This window comes from Austrofundulus limnaeus, unplaced genomic scaffold, assembly GCF_001266775.1.
Source record: "Austrofundulus limnaeus strain Quisiro unplaced genomic scaffold, Austrofundulus_limnaeus-1.0 Scaffold676, whole genome shotgun sequence".
Lineage (NCBI taxonomy): Eukaryota > Metazoa > Chordata > Actinopteri > Cyprinodontiformes > Rivulidae > Austrofundulus > Austrofundulus limnaeus.
In genome coordinates, this window is record NW_013953078.1 from 127,518 (window position 1) to 144,482 (window position 16,965).

The 16,965-nt window shown below is 40.1% G+C and overlaps 2 protein-coding genes across 2 annotated transcripts in view; one reads left to right on the forward strand and one right to left on the reverse strand.

Moving 5' to 3' along the window:
* Window positions 1–2,805, forward strand: part of LOC106531787 (vascular endothelial growth factor C) — a 25,402-nt gene extending 22,597 nt beyond the window's left edge. The window contains exon 8 of the mRNA XM_014027708.1: window positions 1,553–2,805. Coding sequence (XP_013883162.1) covers window positions 1,553–1,658 — 106 coding nt within the window. The 3' untranslated portion in view covers window positions 1,659–2,805. The remainder of the gene's footprint in view (window positions 1–1,552) is intronic.
* Window positions 2,806–4,071: 1,266 nt separating this feature from the next.
* The window catches only part of LOC106531786 (uncharacterized), a 15,657-nt gene continuing 2,763 nt past the window's right edge, over window positions 4,072–16,965 (reverse strand). The window contains exons 2-10 of the mRNA XM_014027707.1: window positions 16,354–16,499; window positions 15,412–15,493; window positions 14,278–14,413; window positions 13,970–14,172; window positions 13,740–13,876; window positions 13,452–13,593; window positions 13,082–13,363; window positions 5,417–10,499; window positions 4,072–5,330 (exon numbers count right to left, since the gene is read on the reverse strand). Of these exons, the coding sequence (XP_013883161.1) occupies window positions 5,320–5,330; window positions 5,417–10,499; window positions 13,082–13,363; window positions 13,452–13,593; window positions 13,740–13,876; window positions 13,970–14,172; window positions 14,278–14,413; window positions 15,412–15,493; window positions 16,354–16,499 (6,222 nt within the window). The 3' untranslated portion in view covers window positions 4,072–5,319. The remainder of the gene's footprint in view (window positions 5,331–5,416; window positions 10,500–13,081; window positions 13,364–13,451; window positions 13,594–13,739; window positions 13,877–13,969; window positions 14,173–14,277; window positions 14,414–15,411; window positions 15,494–16,353; window positions 16,500–16,965) is intronic.

A 16,965-nucleotide genomic window follows, 5' to 3' on the forward strand; every position in this document is an offset into this window, starting at 1 on the left:
GTTTAAAAATGTATTATACGGACGGGGCCATTTTATTTACATGCAAAGCATTCTGGATAAATGATGATGTGGATAGGTCCTCAGTGTGAGGCTGCTAGCGAGCTATATCCACCCTGAAGGTTAATCTTGGACAATATCTGATGATCGACTCTTTTAAATGAAACCAGAGAGCGTTGACAGAGAGGAGAGGGTAGAAATGACTCAACTTGTAACGGAAAATATGGATGGAGGACCTCAGTTTAGCTTCTTAATTTGTCGCGCTAGCGCCGAGCTAATACATATAAGGCAGTATAGCGTTGGTGCTAGCGCGAAGGCTTACAGGCTAAGCTGAGGGTCATCTTCCATGAAGCAGCTCTGATGTCCTCCATCCACATTTTTAGTTGTTGACTGGACTGTTTCTACCTTCTCCTCTCTGTCAACGCTCTCTGGTTTCATTTAAAAGAGTCGATCATCAGATATTGTCCAAGATTAACCTTCAGGGTGGATATAGCTCGCTCACACCGAGGACCTATCCACATCATCATTTACCCAGAATGCATTGCGTGTAAATAAAATGGCTCCGTCCGTGTAATATATATTTTTACTTTTAGTGTAAAAATGATAAAAACTAAACATCCTACAGTATTGTACAGTCTTTATTTTACAATTAAAATATGTTTATTAAATAAAGTCTAATGTTACAACCAATCGTGTATCCCTTTAAAAGATGTTGCAATGTGGACACGATGAGACCGTGGCACACAAGCCTTTTAGCACTTTTTCAGACATTTTCAGCTGATTTTAGATTTTTCAGCTTAATTCACTTTTTCATGATAATTTCATGTTCTTTACTGCTTAATTTAGCGAATGTGCTCTTTCTGCTAATTTCAGCTTTTTCAGCTACTTTTGCTATTTTACAAAAATATTGCAATTTTTTTTGACCTGGCTGTTTTTTTCCACTTTTGTTRTCCTGCCTTTAGCAATAGCGCAATGTTCAAATTTAACTCTCAAGTTGAGCTAATAAACTTTTTCAGCTTGACTTCAGCATGCGTTAATCAGCAGTAAGCATTCACACACACGCCTCTCCTTCCTCACAGATTCTGTAGTCCTTATTTATCTGCAGTCTTAGTAAATAAGTACATTGTTTCAAGTTGAGTATGAACTGGAGCTAAAACATCTTTCTTTTGCTTCAGTCTTTTTTTATTTTAGATACAGAGTTTTGGCCTGTTTTGTTAGATTTAACATCTGGTCACAGCAGGTAGCTCACAAGCGACTGTACACCTGTTGTGATTTTGAATGGAACAGCTCCCAGATTGTCCCTCTTCCTGCTAGAAAAGAACCCCCGCCAGAGAACATTTTGATGCACACACAAATAAAACTTGGATCAGTCTTCCTCCAAAAGGGATGTAGCAATATGAATAATCCAAATTATGCATGCCAAGAGAATATAATCTCCCTCTGTGTTGTCTGTTTTTTTTTTTAAATTCTTCCTCTGGTTCTCATAAAATCTTTCTGATCCTCTTTTTGTCTTCTTCGCCCACATTTATTTCTTCATCCTTGTCCTTCTTTCCAGTTGTTACAGGCTTGCGTGCAGAAAGCCCAGACGAACGTGCCAGAGTGGATTTTACTACAGCTATCAGGTCTGTCAGTGCATCCCCAACTACATGAAGTGGAACTAAGAAGCCGGAGGAGTCAGGGAGAGGGGCAGCCGCTGCCATGTATTGACCTTTTGACCTCAAAGCTGAGCTGACAGAAACTAAAAGGGGTGGGAGTGCCTCCTGACTGGAAGGGAGGAAGAGGATCTATATTTATAAGTGACAACAGCTCACAATAAGCAGCACTTGAGGGAGTTTTGGGCTGAGCGATGTGTCGCTCAAAGGATAATCTGAGCACTTCCTGGTACAACAATGCTGCAAACAGCCAGTAAAATGAGGAGATGTATTGACTCGGGGACTGTCCCTTCGTGTCTGCCCTCTTTCCTTTCTTACGAACACAATCACCGTCGGGAAACGGCCTTGAGACTGCCTATTGTTGGACCACAACAAGGCATGGACAGACCGACTCTATGCAAACCAGGCATTTATCCCGCTGCAACGTGTCGCAGCAAGAAGAATGCCAACCGCCGAGCTGCTGTGGAGGTGCTGCTCATGCCTGAGACATGGAATGTGAAACCAGATAATAATAATAACAGACCAGTCTCTGAGCTTTTCCAAAATAAATAAAATAATCTTTGTGTGCAGAGGCCTTAAAAAAAGAAAAAAGAAATCTATAAAATAAAGACTGTGTGCATAAATCAAGCCAACTGATCTGTTTAGTTTAATTGTTTAATCAAAAATCAAAACTGAACACTTTTTTATTTTTTTGTTCCGATTTCACCTGACTTTGATAAATCCAGTCAGAACTGAACACTACTAATTTATCTTTGCATACTCCAAATATTTTTATATATATATTTAATGTATTTTTTTCTTTTTTTTTCTTTTTGTTGTATTTAAAGCAATGACATTTTGAAGACTGAATTGTAAAATACTGTATTTAAAGCCACAATAACTATAGAGAACAACTATATGTTTTGAGGTAAAACACTTTACATCTTTTAACTTTTATTTGTTGTTTTTTATGAGTTTGCCTGCACTGCTGCTTATACATTCAAAAACAGGCCACTTGGGGGTCACCTAAACACTTAGAAAACGTAGTTCTGAGTTCAGAATTACTCTACATTTTGAGATGAAGAGTCATTGCAGTGCAGAGATGATTGCAGTGTACGTGCTGTAGGGATTTAAATAAAAAGTTTCAATATATTGATTAAAAGCTCATTTCTGTCAAGCTGGTGGTACTGTTTTTAAAATATGTATTTTAATGAGGAATAAGCCAAACAATGAAAAAAATTTTTTTATTCATTTCGTCCAAATGTGTAGGATTATTCTAAATGTAAAGAAACATTTTTTAAAGTTTTTCTCGAAATATCTCAGACAAATATTGCACAAATTTATCCTAAAACTCTATTTGCAACACGCACTGTGGGTAAAAACTTCGACTTCCCTGTTTCTTCCTCTGCAGCCGTTTTGGTTTACAAACACGAGCAAAAAGCTCACCTTTCTGGCCATCTGCCTTTTAAAACACCAAGGCTGAGGAAGGGATCTGGGGAAGTAGGGGTGCTGTGCGGAGGGTGCTGCAGCATCAAAACCATTCAAACAGATTTTACTGGTGATGCATGTTTACATCTCATTAACACCTTGACACTGAGTTTGTAAATCTGTGATATAAGCCAGTAGTTACTGTACAGCCAGGGCCGGCCCTAGGCAAAGTTTTCAGGTGGGGCCCCTTGTGGAGTTTTTTTTTTTTAAATCTCACTGTTACTTTACATCCATTCATGTACAAATAGTTTTGTCCTCATTAATTTTTTAATCTTTAGAAACCAGGTTGTCCAATTAAAATAGTCAACAATATAAGTAGTTTGAAACAAAATACCAGAAGTTTATCTCATACCTGCCAACATCAGCTGACAGCAATGAGGAACACCTGTTTATGTGAACCAGCAGCCGTGGAGTGAAGCAGTGCCAGTGGAGTCCAGGAGGATACTCCCCTGGAAAATGTTGTAAAAGATCTAATCATAACTGTGCATTCTCCAGCCACTTGAAGAGCATTTTACTAAAGCCTTGGAATTAATAAAACAAGTGAGGTTGTTTAAAGAGATGTCTACAACAGGTAAGATATTGTTTACATTTCCAAAGCTCAAAAGATCTATCATCTTTTTAATATCCTCATCATTCAATTAATCAGACACAAACATGATTAAATTTTAAAGCTTTTTTAAGGTATTAAATATACTGGTTATTAGTTTTTAATAATTGCACAACTTTTACTGTTGATAATCTGAGGTAAAATCAAGGATGGCAGCCTGTCTGGCTTTATACTTCTACTGCCAAACTGACCCACGTAAAAATGTTTGTAAACATTATTGATATTATGGGTTAATCCTCCATTTACAACATAATCTATTTCTGTCTTCCTCTAAAGCTTTCTAACAGTGCTGCATCTCATCACAAACATTCAGTACATCCTATTTAAACACAGAGGAGACCAAAACTGTAACAATTTCAAACATTTTATTTTGTTTCCTTAATGAACAAAATATAAACTCAGCTCCTGCATMCCAATTTTATAATCAGGCCACTGAAACTCTTCAAATAGTTTTTAAAAAAGATAAAAAATAAAACAAATAAATATAACCTGCTGCTGCTGCTCATAAAAGACACGTGCCGCCTCACGGTGACACTGAAGCAAATCCTAGATAAGAAAATTCACTTAATAAAGTAATTACTTTATATTGAAATGACAAAATATGGTAATGTGAGGAAAACAATGCAAGCCAGGAAGTCGCAAACAGTGAATAATAAAAATAAAACATGTATCAAAATACAAGGATAAATTTGTGCACAAACTGTGGTTTGATAAATGAACTGAGGCCACTGGCTGAGATTAAGCGTAAATATCATTGAATCTATATAGCAGTTAATGAAATAAAATAGCTTTGAAGTTAGAAAGCATGTGGATGCAAAAATAAAATAAGCAAACTGTCTTTAGATGCCCCTAAAACCTGAATGAAAGTACTGTTTCCATTTTGAGGGGATTAAGATTGGTGCACACTGACCCCTACTGGTTACTCATTGTAAGAGCAAGCAGCTTTAGGTAAATAAGCCCCATAAGGAACTTCTTTATATACAATTAGTATTTAAACAAAATTTACAGATAAAAAACTTCTTAAAGAAGACTTTTATACAGCAATCTTACATCTTCTGGGGTTTAAAAAAATGTCAGTGACCTCCAAATGGTAAAACAGTTTGAACCTTTCAATGAGTTGTTCATTCCACAAGCCCAGAAATCAGGTACAAATCAGATTCTCATGAGTGCAAAAAGCAACCAATGTATGGCTTACTGTCATGAAAAGTTGTAGATTTGCTTGTGTCAGTTTGTTTTATTTTTCTCCGCAGATTTTGACAGTCCAAACTGCCTAATCTTTGTACAAGAGGGTGCAGCTGGAAAACAGTACAGCGGTTCCAGAGCAGGCACTTCAATTCGAGCTGTCCTTTGAGCCATCTGACTGGGGTTCAGTTCAGTGGTTTCAGGTTGTTGTTGTTTTGCGTGTCTCCACTCTCCGGCGAGGCTCGACAGACACACGCTGCAGGAAAACTGCTGGGAACCATGGAAGTTTTGAGTCCGCAGACATGCAAGTCTTCAACCCAGACGGCACTGATCTGTTGAGGTACGGTTCATCCTTGGGCAGCAAAGCAGGTCCACGGCTCAGCTTACCTTCCAAAACCTCAGTGGACTTCAACATTAACAGTTACCTGAAATGGCACAGAACAAGTTGTGAGAATAGGGTAACGTCTGCTAGACATAGGCTTTTCAGAGATGGCTCAGATCGCTCACTCACCCTCATCATCAGAGTCAAATCCAAACAGGTTGGAGCACTTCTGCCCCTCCACGTGACTCTGCAGCTCCTCGGCGCTGTTGAACGTCGTGAAGCAGTTGGCACATCGTTGCCTCTGAGGAGCCGTTTGCACGCAGACCGGCTCAGGGGAGACCCCTCCAGGGCACCGCCGAGGGAACAGCTCCTTCCTTCGCTTTGGCATGGTGGTGTACTTTTCATCCAGGTACACGGTCGGTGGCAAACGCATGTAGGGCTTCTTACCGTACTCGGCCAGAGTCTCCTTGCACAGTTTAAAAGTGACATCTTCACTCGCCGCGTCTCTGCTCGGGGTTTGAGAGCAAGCACTGACTGAAGAYGATTGTGTTTCTGGTGGATTTTTGCCCTCACCTTCAGAGCTCTCTCCTGAACCTGGTAGGGCTTCGGTTGAAGGTTTTGCATCATGGTTTTGGCGTTTTTTCTTGGCAAGCTTTTTTGCGTCATCCTTACGAAGGTTTTTGCGCTTCCTACCTACTTTGCCAGACTCCGACTTCTTTTTCTCAACACAGGATTTCTTAACATTTCGGTCAACCTCTGGCTCCTTTTCTTCTGGGGCAGAGGAGGAACTCGTCCTACCGTCAGTTTTCTCAGGTGTGATTGGAGGAGAAGCACCTGAACCCTCTTTTCGTTTTTCTTTCTCATCAATGGTGCTCTTTATTAATCTTTGTAATCCCTGCAATATCATCGCCGCTCCTTTAGTTTTGTCCTGTTTGGGGTCACACTTTAAATTAGAAATGGTCTTTAACGTGGAAGTTTTGACTTTGTTTTCCTCCAGTGATATCTTTGTCTCTCCTCCTTCCTTCACGGTTTCCTGTGTGGTTGGTGGTGTAACGAGAACAAAACTACCAGAGTCCGTTGGAGCATTCACCTGCTCACTTGCAGACTTTACTGTCTTTTGTGGGACGGCAGTTTTGGACCTAACAGGCTTTTCCGAGGCYGATGTAATGTGTTTTTGCCTGGTTTTGATGGTCTTCTTGCTTATTTTGACTTTTGCAATTTTGTTTTTCTTTGACTTGCCCGAGTCTGAAGGAGAACAATTTTTGATCCTGTGAAATGTCTCCATTTTACCATCGCTTGACTTTGTTTTTTCTGAGACAGCAGACTGATTCAAACGGTTACTTGAAGATATTTTACGTAGATTTCTTTCAATCTGCTTTCCCTCTGGCATTTTTAACTTTGAAACATTATTTGTCTTCTCTGTAGTTTTAACTTCATCCTGGGCTTTTTGATTCTTCTCTTTTCCAACTTTTAGCCTGTCACTGACTCTTATATTCACAGTATCTTGAGAGGAGAGACTTTTACCAGTAGTCTTTTTGTCGTGTGTTGCTTTACTCACTTTGGAAGGGTGCTCTCTTCTTAGGAGACCCTTTGTGTTTACCTGCTTTTTCTTAAACTTGCACCCCAGCTTGCTGCGGTATTTCAACAATGACGAGGAGATGATTTTATTAACTTTGGGAGCATCCCTATTTGGGTTTGTTACTTGGACTTTTCTTAATGTTTGCCTTAATCTAAGATTAAAAGCAGGAGGTTGAACAGAAGTGTCCTTATTAGAAAGATTTGTCAACACCTTTAGGTCTACACTCTCATTTTTTAATTTTACCTTGTTTTTCACAAGTCTTGTGCTAGCAGACGCTGCTGGACCAGCTATATTTTCTCTTGTAGAGTTATCTGTTGTCTGTTCTTTTAACCTATGTGTAGCCTTTATGCTTTCTGTATCACTTCCAGCTGTGGACTCTGTGTTGTCTGAAATCTGAGGTTTCTTACAAAGTTTGTCATCAGCTCGCACATTTGCGTCCTTCTCCGGTTTAACTGACTTAGAAGAATAATGCTCCCTTTCATGAAGGTTCAGCGCCCACAGACAGATAAACAGTTGGGGACATCCAGGGAGGCAGCACACCGCCTTAAGCGGGCTGTGCTTCCTGGCGTGGCGTCTCATTTCCATTCCACTTTTGAACCTTTCTGTACAGCCGAGATGAAGGCAGGGATGCCGTGGAATGAGTCTGTGTCTTTCAACGTGGTGCTGGAAGTGTTCAAAGCTGAATAAAACCCTCATGCAAATGCTGCATTTATTATCTGCGACACGGAAAGCCAGCTCCAAAGGTTTGATCTCACCATGATGCTTTTCCAGAGCGTGGTACAGAAGCGTAACCCGGTTCTTCGACAGGTCTGTGAACCAARAGCATCCATCCACGGGACAGCAGAGTTTCTCTGGTGGTTCCATGTTTTTCTTTTCAGCAACTTTTTGGTTCAAGGTTGATTTCAGATTTTGCGATGATTCTTTTTTCTTGGGATTTTCTCTGGAGTTTAAATCTTTAACTGTCTGAACTGAAGAATCCTCCTCAGGATGATTTCTTTTCAACCTTGATGTTTTGCCATGCTTACTTTGAGAGCTCTTTTGCTGCACTAATTCTGTCTTTGGATTTAAATCTTTTTTCAGTTTGGTAATTTCAGTCTCTTTGCCGATGTGGCCATTTACCCTGTGAGCAGCAGCATTCCCATCACAGTGCTCTGATGATCTTTGTTTGTCTTGTAATGACGTGTCGCTTATTTGTTTGTGATTAGATCTTAACATTCTASATTTGGATGGGTTTAGGTTTATAATGCTTTCAGAACAGACACTGAATTTCCTCTCTTTCCCTTTACCCTGGCACCCAGAATGCATATTTGTCGTCTTTGCTTTGGCAGAAGATTTAGGAGTGGCGGTATCTTTGGTGACAGAGACGCCATTTTCTTGATCTTTGCACCTCTTTAGCTTTTCGATATGATCAGACAGGTGCATCATGGCCAGCAGGTCATCTTTGAAGATCAACCTACAGAAAGTGCACTCATCTCTTCGATAATGGAACATTGCATGCTCTACCACACGGGGTCCCTTAAAGTCCTTATCGCACAACGTACAATAGTGCTCCAACTTCGATTCTTCTGGTTCTGGTAGCGTCTCCATGAGCTCACTGTTTTCAGCTATATCTGAAAAAGCATCCTGTGTTGTTGTTACATTTTCCTCTTGCCTGTCAGCTACAAACACGGGTTCTATTGATACAGAGCTCCTAGAGGTAGTTGGTATTTTCTGACCGGCTTTGTGTTGACTTCCACCTCTTGAGTCTTTGGAGGCCCTGCTGCCAGGAGTTTGGTGCTCATCTTCTACCTGATCGTCATCAAGCTCCTTGGGTGCATGACCAGTAACAGTCGGAGCAGACGTGCCACTTATTATAGCTTTGTCAGTAGAAGTGCATGAATCTATTTTTTCAAAGAGTTTACGTGGATGGACAATTTTTACAGGACTAGTGTCGTTTTTACAAGGCACGTTGACTTGTGGGGTTTTCTGTAAATCCTCTGTGACATCCATCATGGAAATATTACCACCATTTGAGTCCTTCTCACTGCGATCTGTACTTTCGACAGCAACATCTTGACAGTTTGAGCGAAGAGGATCTGCAGCTTCAGTGTTTAAAACATTGGGGCTGATGGAAACTGGATGAATTTCATCAGAAGCTTCCTTCTTATTCTTGGCTGCCTTTGTGGTTTGCGATACTTGGATTTTGGAGACATCTCCTGTTGAAGACTTGGAGGATTTGTCTATAACTGGAGATTGTGAGGCGATGGTGACTTTCATTTCGACGGCTGGCTCCTCGAAGGTCTCTCCTGTTGGAATCATGGTTTGAGCTTGTGAGACGTCATGTAAACATGGGTCTTCTGTAACTTCTGCTACTGCAAAAGTCTGTGATGCTGTTGTACCTTCTATGTGAGTAGAAGAGTTTTCATGTGGATCTCCCGTACAAGCACTGCTTTGCAAAATATTTCCTGTTTGTGGTTGAGGGACACCATGCAAATCTGGAGATTCTGAGACTTTAGTTTCAGTTCTTTCAGAGTTTTCAGAGAGCTCCTCAAGTGAAGGAGTTGTTTGCGCTTCTGGTTTTGTATTTTGATCTTTAGGACCTTTATTTGAAACTTGGGGTCCAGTCTCTTCACCCGTTTGCATAGTACCAACATTCAGCTCAGAAACAGGCTTCTCACCAAGCTCTCCTGGTGAATCCTTTGATGGACTTCCCTGAACTGATGAACGTGTAATTGTTGATACAGACCCGTGGATACTTGAGACATTGCCTTTTCCTTTTTGTCGCCGAGCATAGCAGTGCAGCTGTTGTACAAGCATATTAGCATCTCGGGCTCTGAGAATCACCTCTTTGCCAGTCTTGCCAGGCGGGGAAGTGTCAGGAAATTTCACTGTAGGTTTATAAAGAAGCACCTGAGGAACCATCCTGGGTTTGTTGCAAGCGTCATCGAGGAACGTGTCCAGCAGCTCATTGTCTGGTAGAGAAAGCTCCAGAATTACTTGCGGAGTGGGTGCTGGTTTAGGACAATCTGAAGAATACCCATTCTGGGGCTTGCTGTTTTCTCTCGCCGTGAGCAGAGTCTTTACAGAAGATTTGTGTTTGGTGTCCTTGAACTGACCAGTCTGAGAACTTTTCATGACGCACGATCGAAGGTGCCCTTTCTGTCTGAGTCCATTCTTCTTCATCTTCAGAGGAACGTTCTCTTCAAGAGCTCCCGAGTCTTCCAGGAGCCACCTTGGCTTTTTAATTTTCCGTTTTGGTAGGTTTTTCTCCGAGAGTCTTGTAGTCCGCCTATGGTCATCATACCTTAAGGATAAATTGCTGTGGATTCTGTCCAGCTGCCAAAACGATCGCCTCATATGTCTAGAAGAAGATTCCTTCAAGGTTTGGTTGCTTTTCCTTCTTACAGAATGTTCATTTAGGCGTGTTTTCCCTGTGCCCATTTTGAGTCTTTTGGATGCCATGTCTGAATCCTTTTTATACACTTTTTCTTCCTGATGTCGCTTAGTTGCAAYGTGAAGTTTTTCTCTCGGACACACTGCCACACATGGTCTGAGAGCAGGAACTTTGGTGGGGTACTTGCAGATCCATTTGTCCTCCATTATTTCTTCAAGTGCAGTGCTAACTACCTTCCCACTCAGCAATTTCAAACAGTTGGTCCGCAAAGCAACGAGGTTCCAAAACTCTGGGTCGAAATACAGATCCTTTTTCAAGACCTGAGAAAAGAAAAGAAACATTAAAGTAGTAATTGTATGTCAAGTTTTTAATATGTACAGGTTGGCAGATGCATTTTAGCCATTTAAATATCTGCAAATAAGTCCCGTCTAAATTTTTTACTTGATTTGGGTTATTTAAAAAAGTCAACAATGCATTTTGGGATTCATTATAAAAAAAAGGTAAAAACAGAAGATTGGTGGTTCAAGGTTTAAAGTACACCACCACCCCCTTCACCTGAAGCTCAGTGGCTTCCTATTTGAAAAAGAAGCTATTTTGGCAGCTTGAATTTTCAACCTCATTCTTTCAGTTATTTCACCCATAGTCCTACCATAATTCACAACAATAAGATGAGGGTTGAGCTGCTGATCAACTGGTACAGCTTAGCTCCTCTATTCAGCCCTGCCAACTGAATACTGCGTCCAAATTTCTGCAGACACTGCATCGATCTCCTGCTTTGTTCTTTAATCACTTTTGAATCAGACCCCTGGATACTCTATCTTCTCTTCTTGGAGCAGGTCATTCTGAAGTTACAGCTACACTTTCTTCCAGTTTTTCACAAATTGCCATCTCATAATGGTGGAGAGGTTTGAGTTCCTTTCCCTGGATTTACACTACATGCGACTCCGGTGCGCTGTGGTGCGCAGTTCGCAGCTGTTCGTTTGCAACCCAATTTATACAGCCTCTGTTCCAGTGCAACATGCAGAGGAGGGAGCGTGTACAGGAAGGAGATGATGCAATAAATCCAGTGAAAAATGTGTAAGTCACAGCAAAAAATAATTAATTCTGTGAAAGATGAACTTCAAAGACAGCTGAAAACATTGATATAAAGTCTTTTGATATTTATGGATGAAGCTGTCTTTTTGAAACTTCTGATTTCTAAATAAAATCCACATGTATCGTGTGTGTACACATAAGCTTCATGCTACATGTTGCCATCTACTTCCCAAACAAAACCATATATTCTGACAGCATTTGTGTAGAAATGTATCCATATATTCACTAATATAGCTGCAATTTCGACAAAAATTATGGTGTCTTATTTTGAAAATACGGATGTTGTTCTCGTTCCTCTTCCTGTTGGTGTGACGTAATCTTTAAAAATTGACTCCGGCACATCTCCGGCGTCCGGCAGAAATAGGATCGGATCCAATTTTTCCAGATTGCAGTCCACTCACCGCCGCCGTACGCAGCCAGTGTAAACACTCTCACTGATTAGAATGGGTGTGTAATTGCTGCAGCGGTCGGAGCGGAGCGGAGCAGAGCCAGATCGTATGTAGTGTAAATTAGGGGTTAGGAAACCATGTTGTCAGGTTCAGTTCATACTTGCTATGGTCTCCCATTGTAAAGTGGTACTATGTGAGGGGCTGGAATAAGACGTATTAATGTGTGTATAATGCAAAAAAATTAACCCAAAAAAGTATCCATAAACTTGAGGGGTCGCATTATACACTACTAACACAATATCAATATTTTATTTATTACTAAAAAAAAGATTCTCATGATTTATTCCTCTGCCTTCCCATGGTAGAATACATAATGCACAGCTAAGCATATAAATAGCAGTATTTGTTTTCACTCGATGTATCAGATGTTTGAACAGAGGCTTGCTGGATGAGGAGTTGGAGGAAAAYCTTTTTTTTCTTWACACCGGAGATGAAAAGAAGACGTAGAGCTGCTTCTTGAAGCTTTCCACCTTATTAATTTAACAACCAGCTCCTGCTCTGGGAGTGGCAGATCATTTTCAGAAATCTGCAGCAGCTCATGCTGCACCTCTGCAGCCCCAAATATGTGTCCACAGAATAATCTGCTTCAGCACCAGAGGTTACACCTCAAATGCCTAAAAATCCAGAAGTCCGTATGAAATTAGGGGTAGCATAATACACAAGGATTAGATTTTTATGCTTTTTATGCTCAAACAATGGGGAATCGCATTATAATCAAATCACATTTTGCACATATAAAACAGTAATTTAATTAACCCTTATAATGTAGTCAACAAGGTACTCTGACACCTTGACTTGAAAACAAACACCAGAGCCCTCCCCTGGATCCAGGCTTGTTTGAGTGGCTTGTTGGCAAACACCTAGCAGTGGCACATGAAGGTCCAGATATCCAGATTTCAAATGATTACACAGGACCATCCTTCTTTTGKAGCCAACCTCTAAAAGTGGAACCTGAAAGGGCCTGGTGCATTTTAGGCTGGTCAATAATCGGAGGAAGAGGCCTTAACACCCAGACTGTTAAACCATCATTTCATCCCTTCAAGAAGCTCCAGATCAAGACATCTTTATTGATCTCAAGCTGCTGCTGGTATGAAGGTTTTGGTCCTGGCTTTTATATTGGGTCTTAATCTAGAATTTGGTAAAATAAATAAATAAAGGGGGCAGCAAAATGCAAATAGCTGAACTGTTTGACTATTGATCCTGCAATTTTTAAATGTAGTTCCAAATAACACTCCTCACTAGCTCAAAGAATTATGTCTCCCTATTTGTCTTAGCAAGGAGCTAAACTGATGCAACAAGGCTTCAGTAGTTAAAACATTTTTCTGTTATTATTTTCTCAAAAAATGAAAAAGTTATACCTGTAAGGTTTCAAAGCGAACATTATTTCCTATTGGGCTGTCGTCCACGTGGTACTCCTGATCAGGGAGCATGTAAGAGAGGTACACGATCTTGTAGGATTCAACTGTGCGCTCCGAGAAGAAGACAAGAAGAGCGCAGGCCCGGCAGACCTCCAGGTCACTAGGTAGCAAGCCGGCAATGGTTTTGTAGATGATGCTCTTTGTGAGGACATCACAGGGAAGACAAGACTGCAGAGCATTGGCACAGAGCTCCACACAGAACTGGATCCCATCTTCACCCACCTGGTGAGACAAGGTAAATATCCAGTTGATACAGCATCTCCTCTTAAATCTTATCAAATATGTGAAAAAAAGTTAGTCTCAGTCTTACAACTTGCAGTATAGCTCTGATGAACGGGAAAATTGATTTAACATTTGTGGCAGAGCACATCAGCTGACGGCATTCCTTTAGCAGAGCCTGCTTGGACGTATTTAAGCGACTGTGAAGATTAGTCCACACACGAACAAGGTCGCTATGAAGAGTAAGTTAAAACAGCAGTTTATAAACAGAGGAAATTTATTATTAAAATAAAATACATTATTTTGAATATGTTTTGTGGAAATTTAAAACCATCAAAAGAAATGTTTATTCTATTAACAATTCTATCAGTGTACATACCACAGATAGTACATATCTCCTCTCTGGAGTTGCTGTGACAGGAAAGCRGTGCTGAGAGCTAGAAGCAATTTGTCCGTTTCTTCTCTCTCTAAGCTGCAGATGATGTGCACTGCATCTTTACCATTAATGTCAGCCACCTGAAAACAGTGAGCAAAACCTGAGCAACAAAACAAAACAGACAGCCACACTTGTTACCATGTGATTGTTTTATACAAAGCTCCTCCACACACCTCTTTGTGCAAGCGTTCGTGCTGTAAGGTTTTGTAAAGCCATGAGAGGTAAACCTGGTGGAAGAACAGGTGCTGTCTTGCAGTGGGATGCCGTACACAGCATTTAGCCAGTGCCACGGCCTCGCTGACGAGCCCACAGGATGTCAGGTAGCGCATGCGAAGCTCAAAGAAGACCGGCAGCTCAGAGCTGATGTATCTGTCCACTGAAGACAGGCAGAAACACAGCTTGATACGGGAGCACTAACACAATTTATTCTRGAATTAAATTATTACATGTACATCRGTGTTTTGTAGAAATATAAACCGACCTTCATTCTGAGGTAAACTGGACTCGCTGAGGATCGCCTGTAAGGCTCGACTGGCCCAAGGACCTCCATCCTGGACCAAACGCTCCACTTGAAGTAAGTAAACATTCTGATACTTTGCTAGAACCGAATGACATTCCTAGAAAATCAAAGGGACAAGAACACATAAAATATGCAGTTTTGCAGAGGTAAAAAACTAACTTTTAACATGTTCAAAATAAATCAATCTAAACTAAGGCAATCTTGAAAAATTAAGACTCCTGATTWCAAAAATACAGTGTAGTGGTTAGGAATCTGAACTGGTGACTTGTTGATCACAGGTTTGCCTCTCTAACCTCTGCACCACCACTCCCTWCATAGGTATAAAGATAATCTATGTATCTTTGTGTTATAGGACACAACCTATTAACTCAAGCTTAAAAACATCCTAACACTTCCAGTAACTTCTTCAAAAGACTTTAGAACTTTAATATGTGCAAAACATCATGGTAATTAGGGTTGGGCAATATTGGCAAAAAAAATTAATCATGATTAATTGTGGTATTTAGTCGATAACGATTAATTTTATGATTAATCCCCTGGAGTCCCTGGACAATCTTTTGTCCTAGCCACATGACCAATTTAGTGGAAAAGATTTGCTCTTCGTAAAAATCTGTTGCAAATTGTGTCAAAATTAAAGACTTCAGGCTTTACATCAAATTTTAAATTGTGTTGATAGATAAATAAATTACAGAACTTTTTTTAATGTTCATCATATCTGAAGCAGAGAGGAGCACCGAGCGGACTCTGCCTGGTGGTTTTAATCGTATTAATCGTCAAGTGCCAAAAAAATAATCGATTAATGTTTTTCTGGCGATTAATTGCACATGATACGTTTATGCCCAACCCTAATGGTAATATAGATGAATAAAAACTGAAATAAAGAACAAACTGTAACAAATAAACTGAACTGAAAATAAATAAAATGAATAGTAAAAACCAAATCTTTATTTAAGGAGGTAAAATTTAATTACCAAACTAAAATCTGTTTTAGTTTCTTTTTTATTTGGCTCTGCTGGTATGAAGGAACAGAGAACAATGCCAGATATTTATTTCTTCTTGGTTCTGTGTGGAAGTGGGTCCGGGCCACACGCTCACCTGGAATGTAGCAGTGAAGGCTTTGAGTGGCTCCTCGCAGAAGTCCTTCTGGTCGAAGTACAGCAGCAACTCAAACACACTCCTGCCGCAAATGAAAGAAGAAGAATTTTTTTTATAGATTTTAATAAATGTCTTTTTTGCTTTACAGCCTGTGGTGAGGAAGGTGTGGAATCAGTTAACTGTGAAACTGGACAATGATGGAGGAGTTAAAAGAYGAACTGATATCAACCAATAACTGGCTGCACGCCAGCATTATCCCATAAACACTAATGTGCCTCTGTAAGCGATTAAACAARGCATCATTTCATGTCTGAAAAAAATTAACCTAATGGCCCAGAATAGATGCAGACAGCCTGAGCTTGTGTGATGGAAACTAGAAACTGTACTCACAGGACTTCTTTCTGTTTTTTGTTGTTTAACTTCAAACATGTAATTTAAACTCATTGTTCTGGTCTTATCATTGCTCGAAGTGTTTTGTTGAACTGGGAGTGAGATGTTTGCTTTGCAAGGTGTACCTCTCTAAAAATACACTAAACCTAACAATGCCATTATCAATTGCCTAAACTGATGTATGATTAGCTTTTGAGCAGAGATAATGCACAACCAATAATGTTTGTAACCTTTGTGTATCTTGTTTATAAGGTTTTATTATTTTTATTATCTGTAATTTCATTGTGCTCTATACAATGACAAAGTTTTATCTTATCTTATCACACAAGGGTAAACTTTTGCTCCACAAAGATAACAATGTTGTGATTTTGCAGGAAGTACAAACATGATATAAGATGGTTTGTCGTTGCTCTTAGACAGCTGCAGCTCACACTGAAAGAAACACTGATCAGCAAACAAAACGAGTAAAAATTATTTTAACTGGAAACYGTTTTAAATCACGAGTTAAGAGTTACACAGAAACACAAGCTCAAGTAGGGTGTGTGTACTTACAAAGCCAGGCTACTGATTGTGTGCTGCACATGATCACAGTTTGTTGTGAAGAAGGCTGAGGCTCGAGAAAAATAGCAGAGTGCTATTTCAAGGATCCTGAGCTGGGGCAGCGGTACCTGCCAGCGAGAGGCGTATTCCTCCACCAACTGCACAGAGTGAAGACGAGAAGAAAGGTCAAACATAAGGACGACAAAAAGATTTTATAGGGCAGAAAGTGTAGCTAAGACGATGGCTYAGAGTGTACTCGAATCGATACAAACCTCATGTAGTGAGTTTTATATCAGCTTTCATTACACTAGAAATCAATTACAAATTTCACAATCAACATTTTGACTTGACAATCCCACACTGCAGCGAACTGTGAGAAAACGACTCAGAAGCCATTTTCAGAGTAAAACAAGTCCTTTATTAAAGGGATCCCCGATTAGTTGTATCATTAGACTTTATTTGATAAACATATATTTTAACTGTAAAATAAAGACTGTAAAAATACTGTAGGATGTTTAGTTTTGTAAATTTTTATGCATATATTTTAACACGAACTGAACCATTTTGTTCACACACAAAGCATTCTGGGTAAATGATGACGTGGATAGGTCCTCGGTGTGAGGC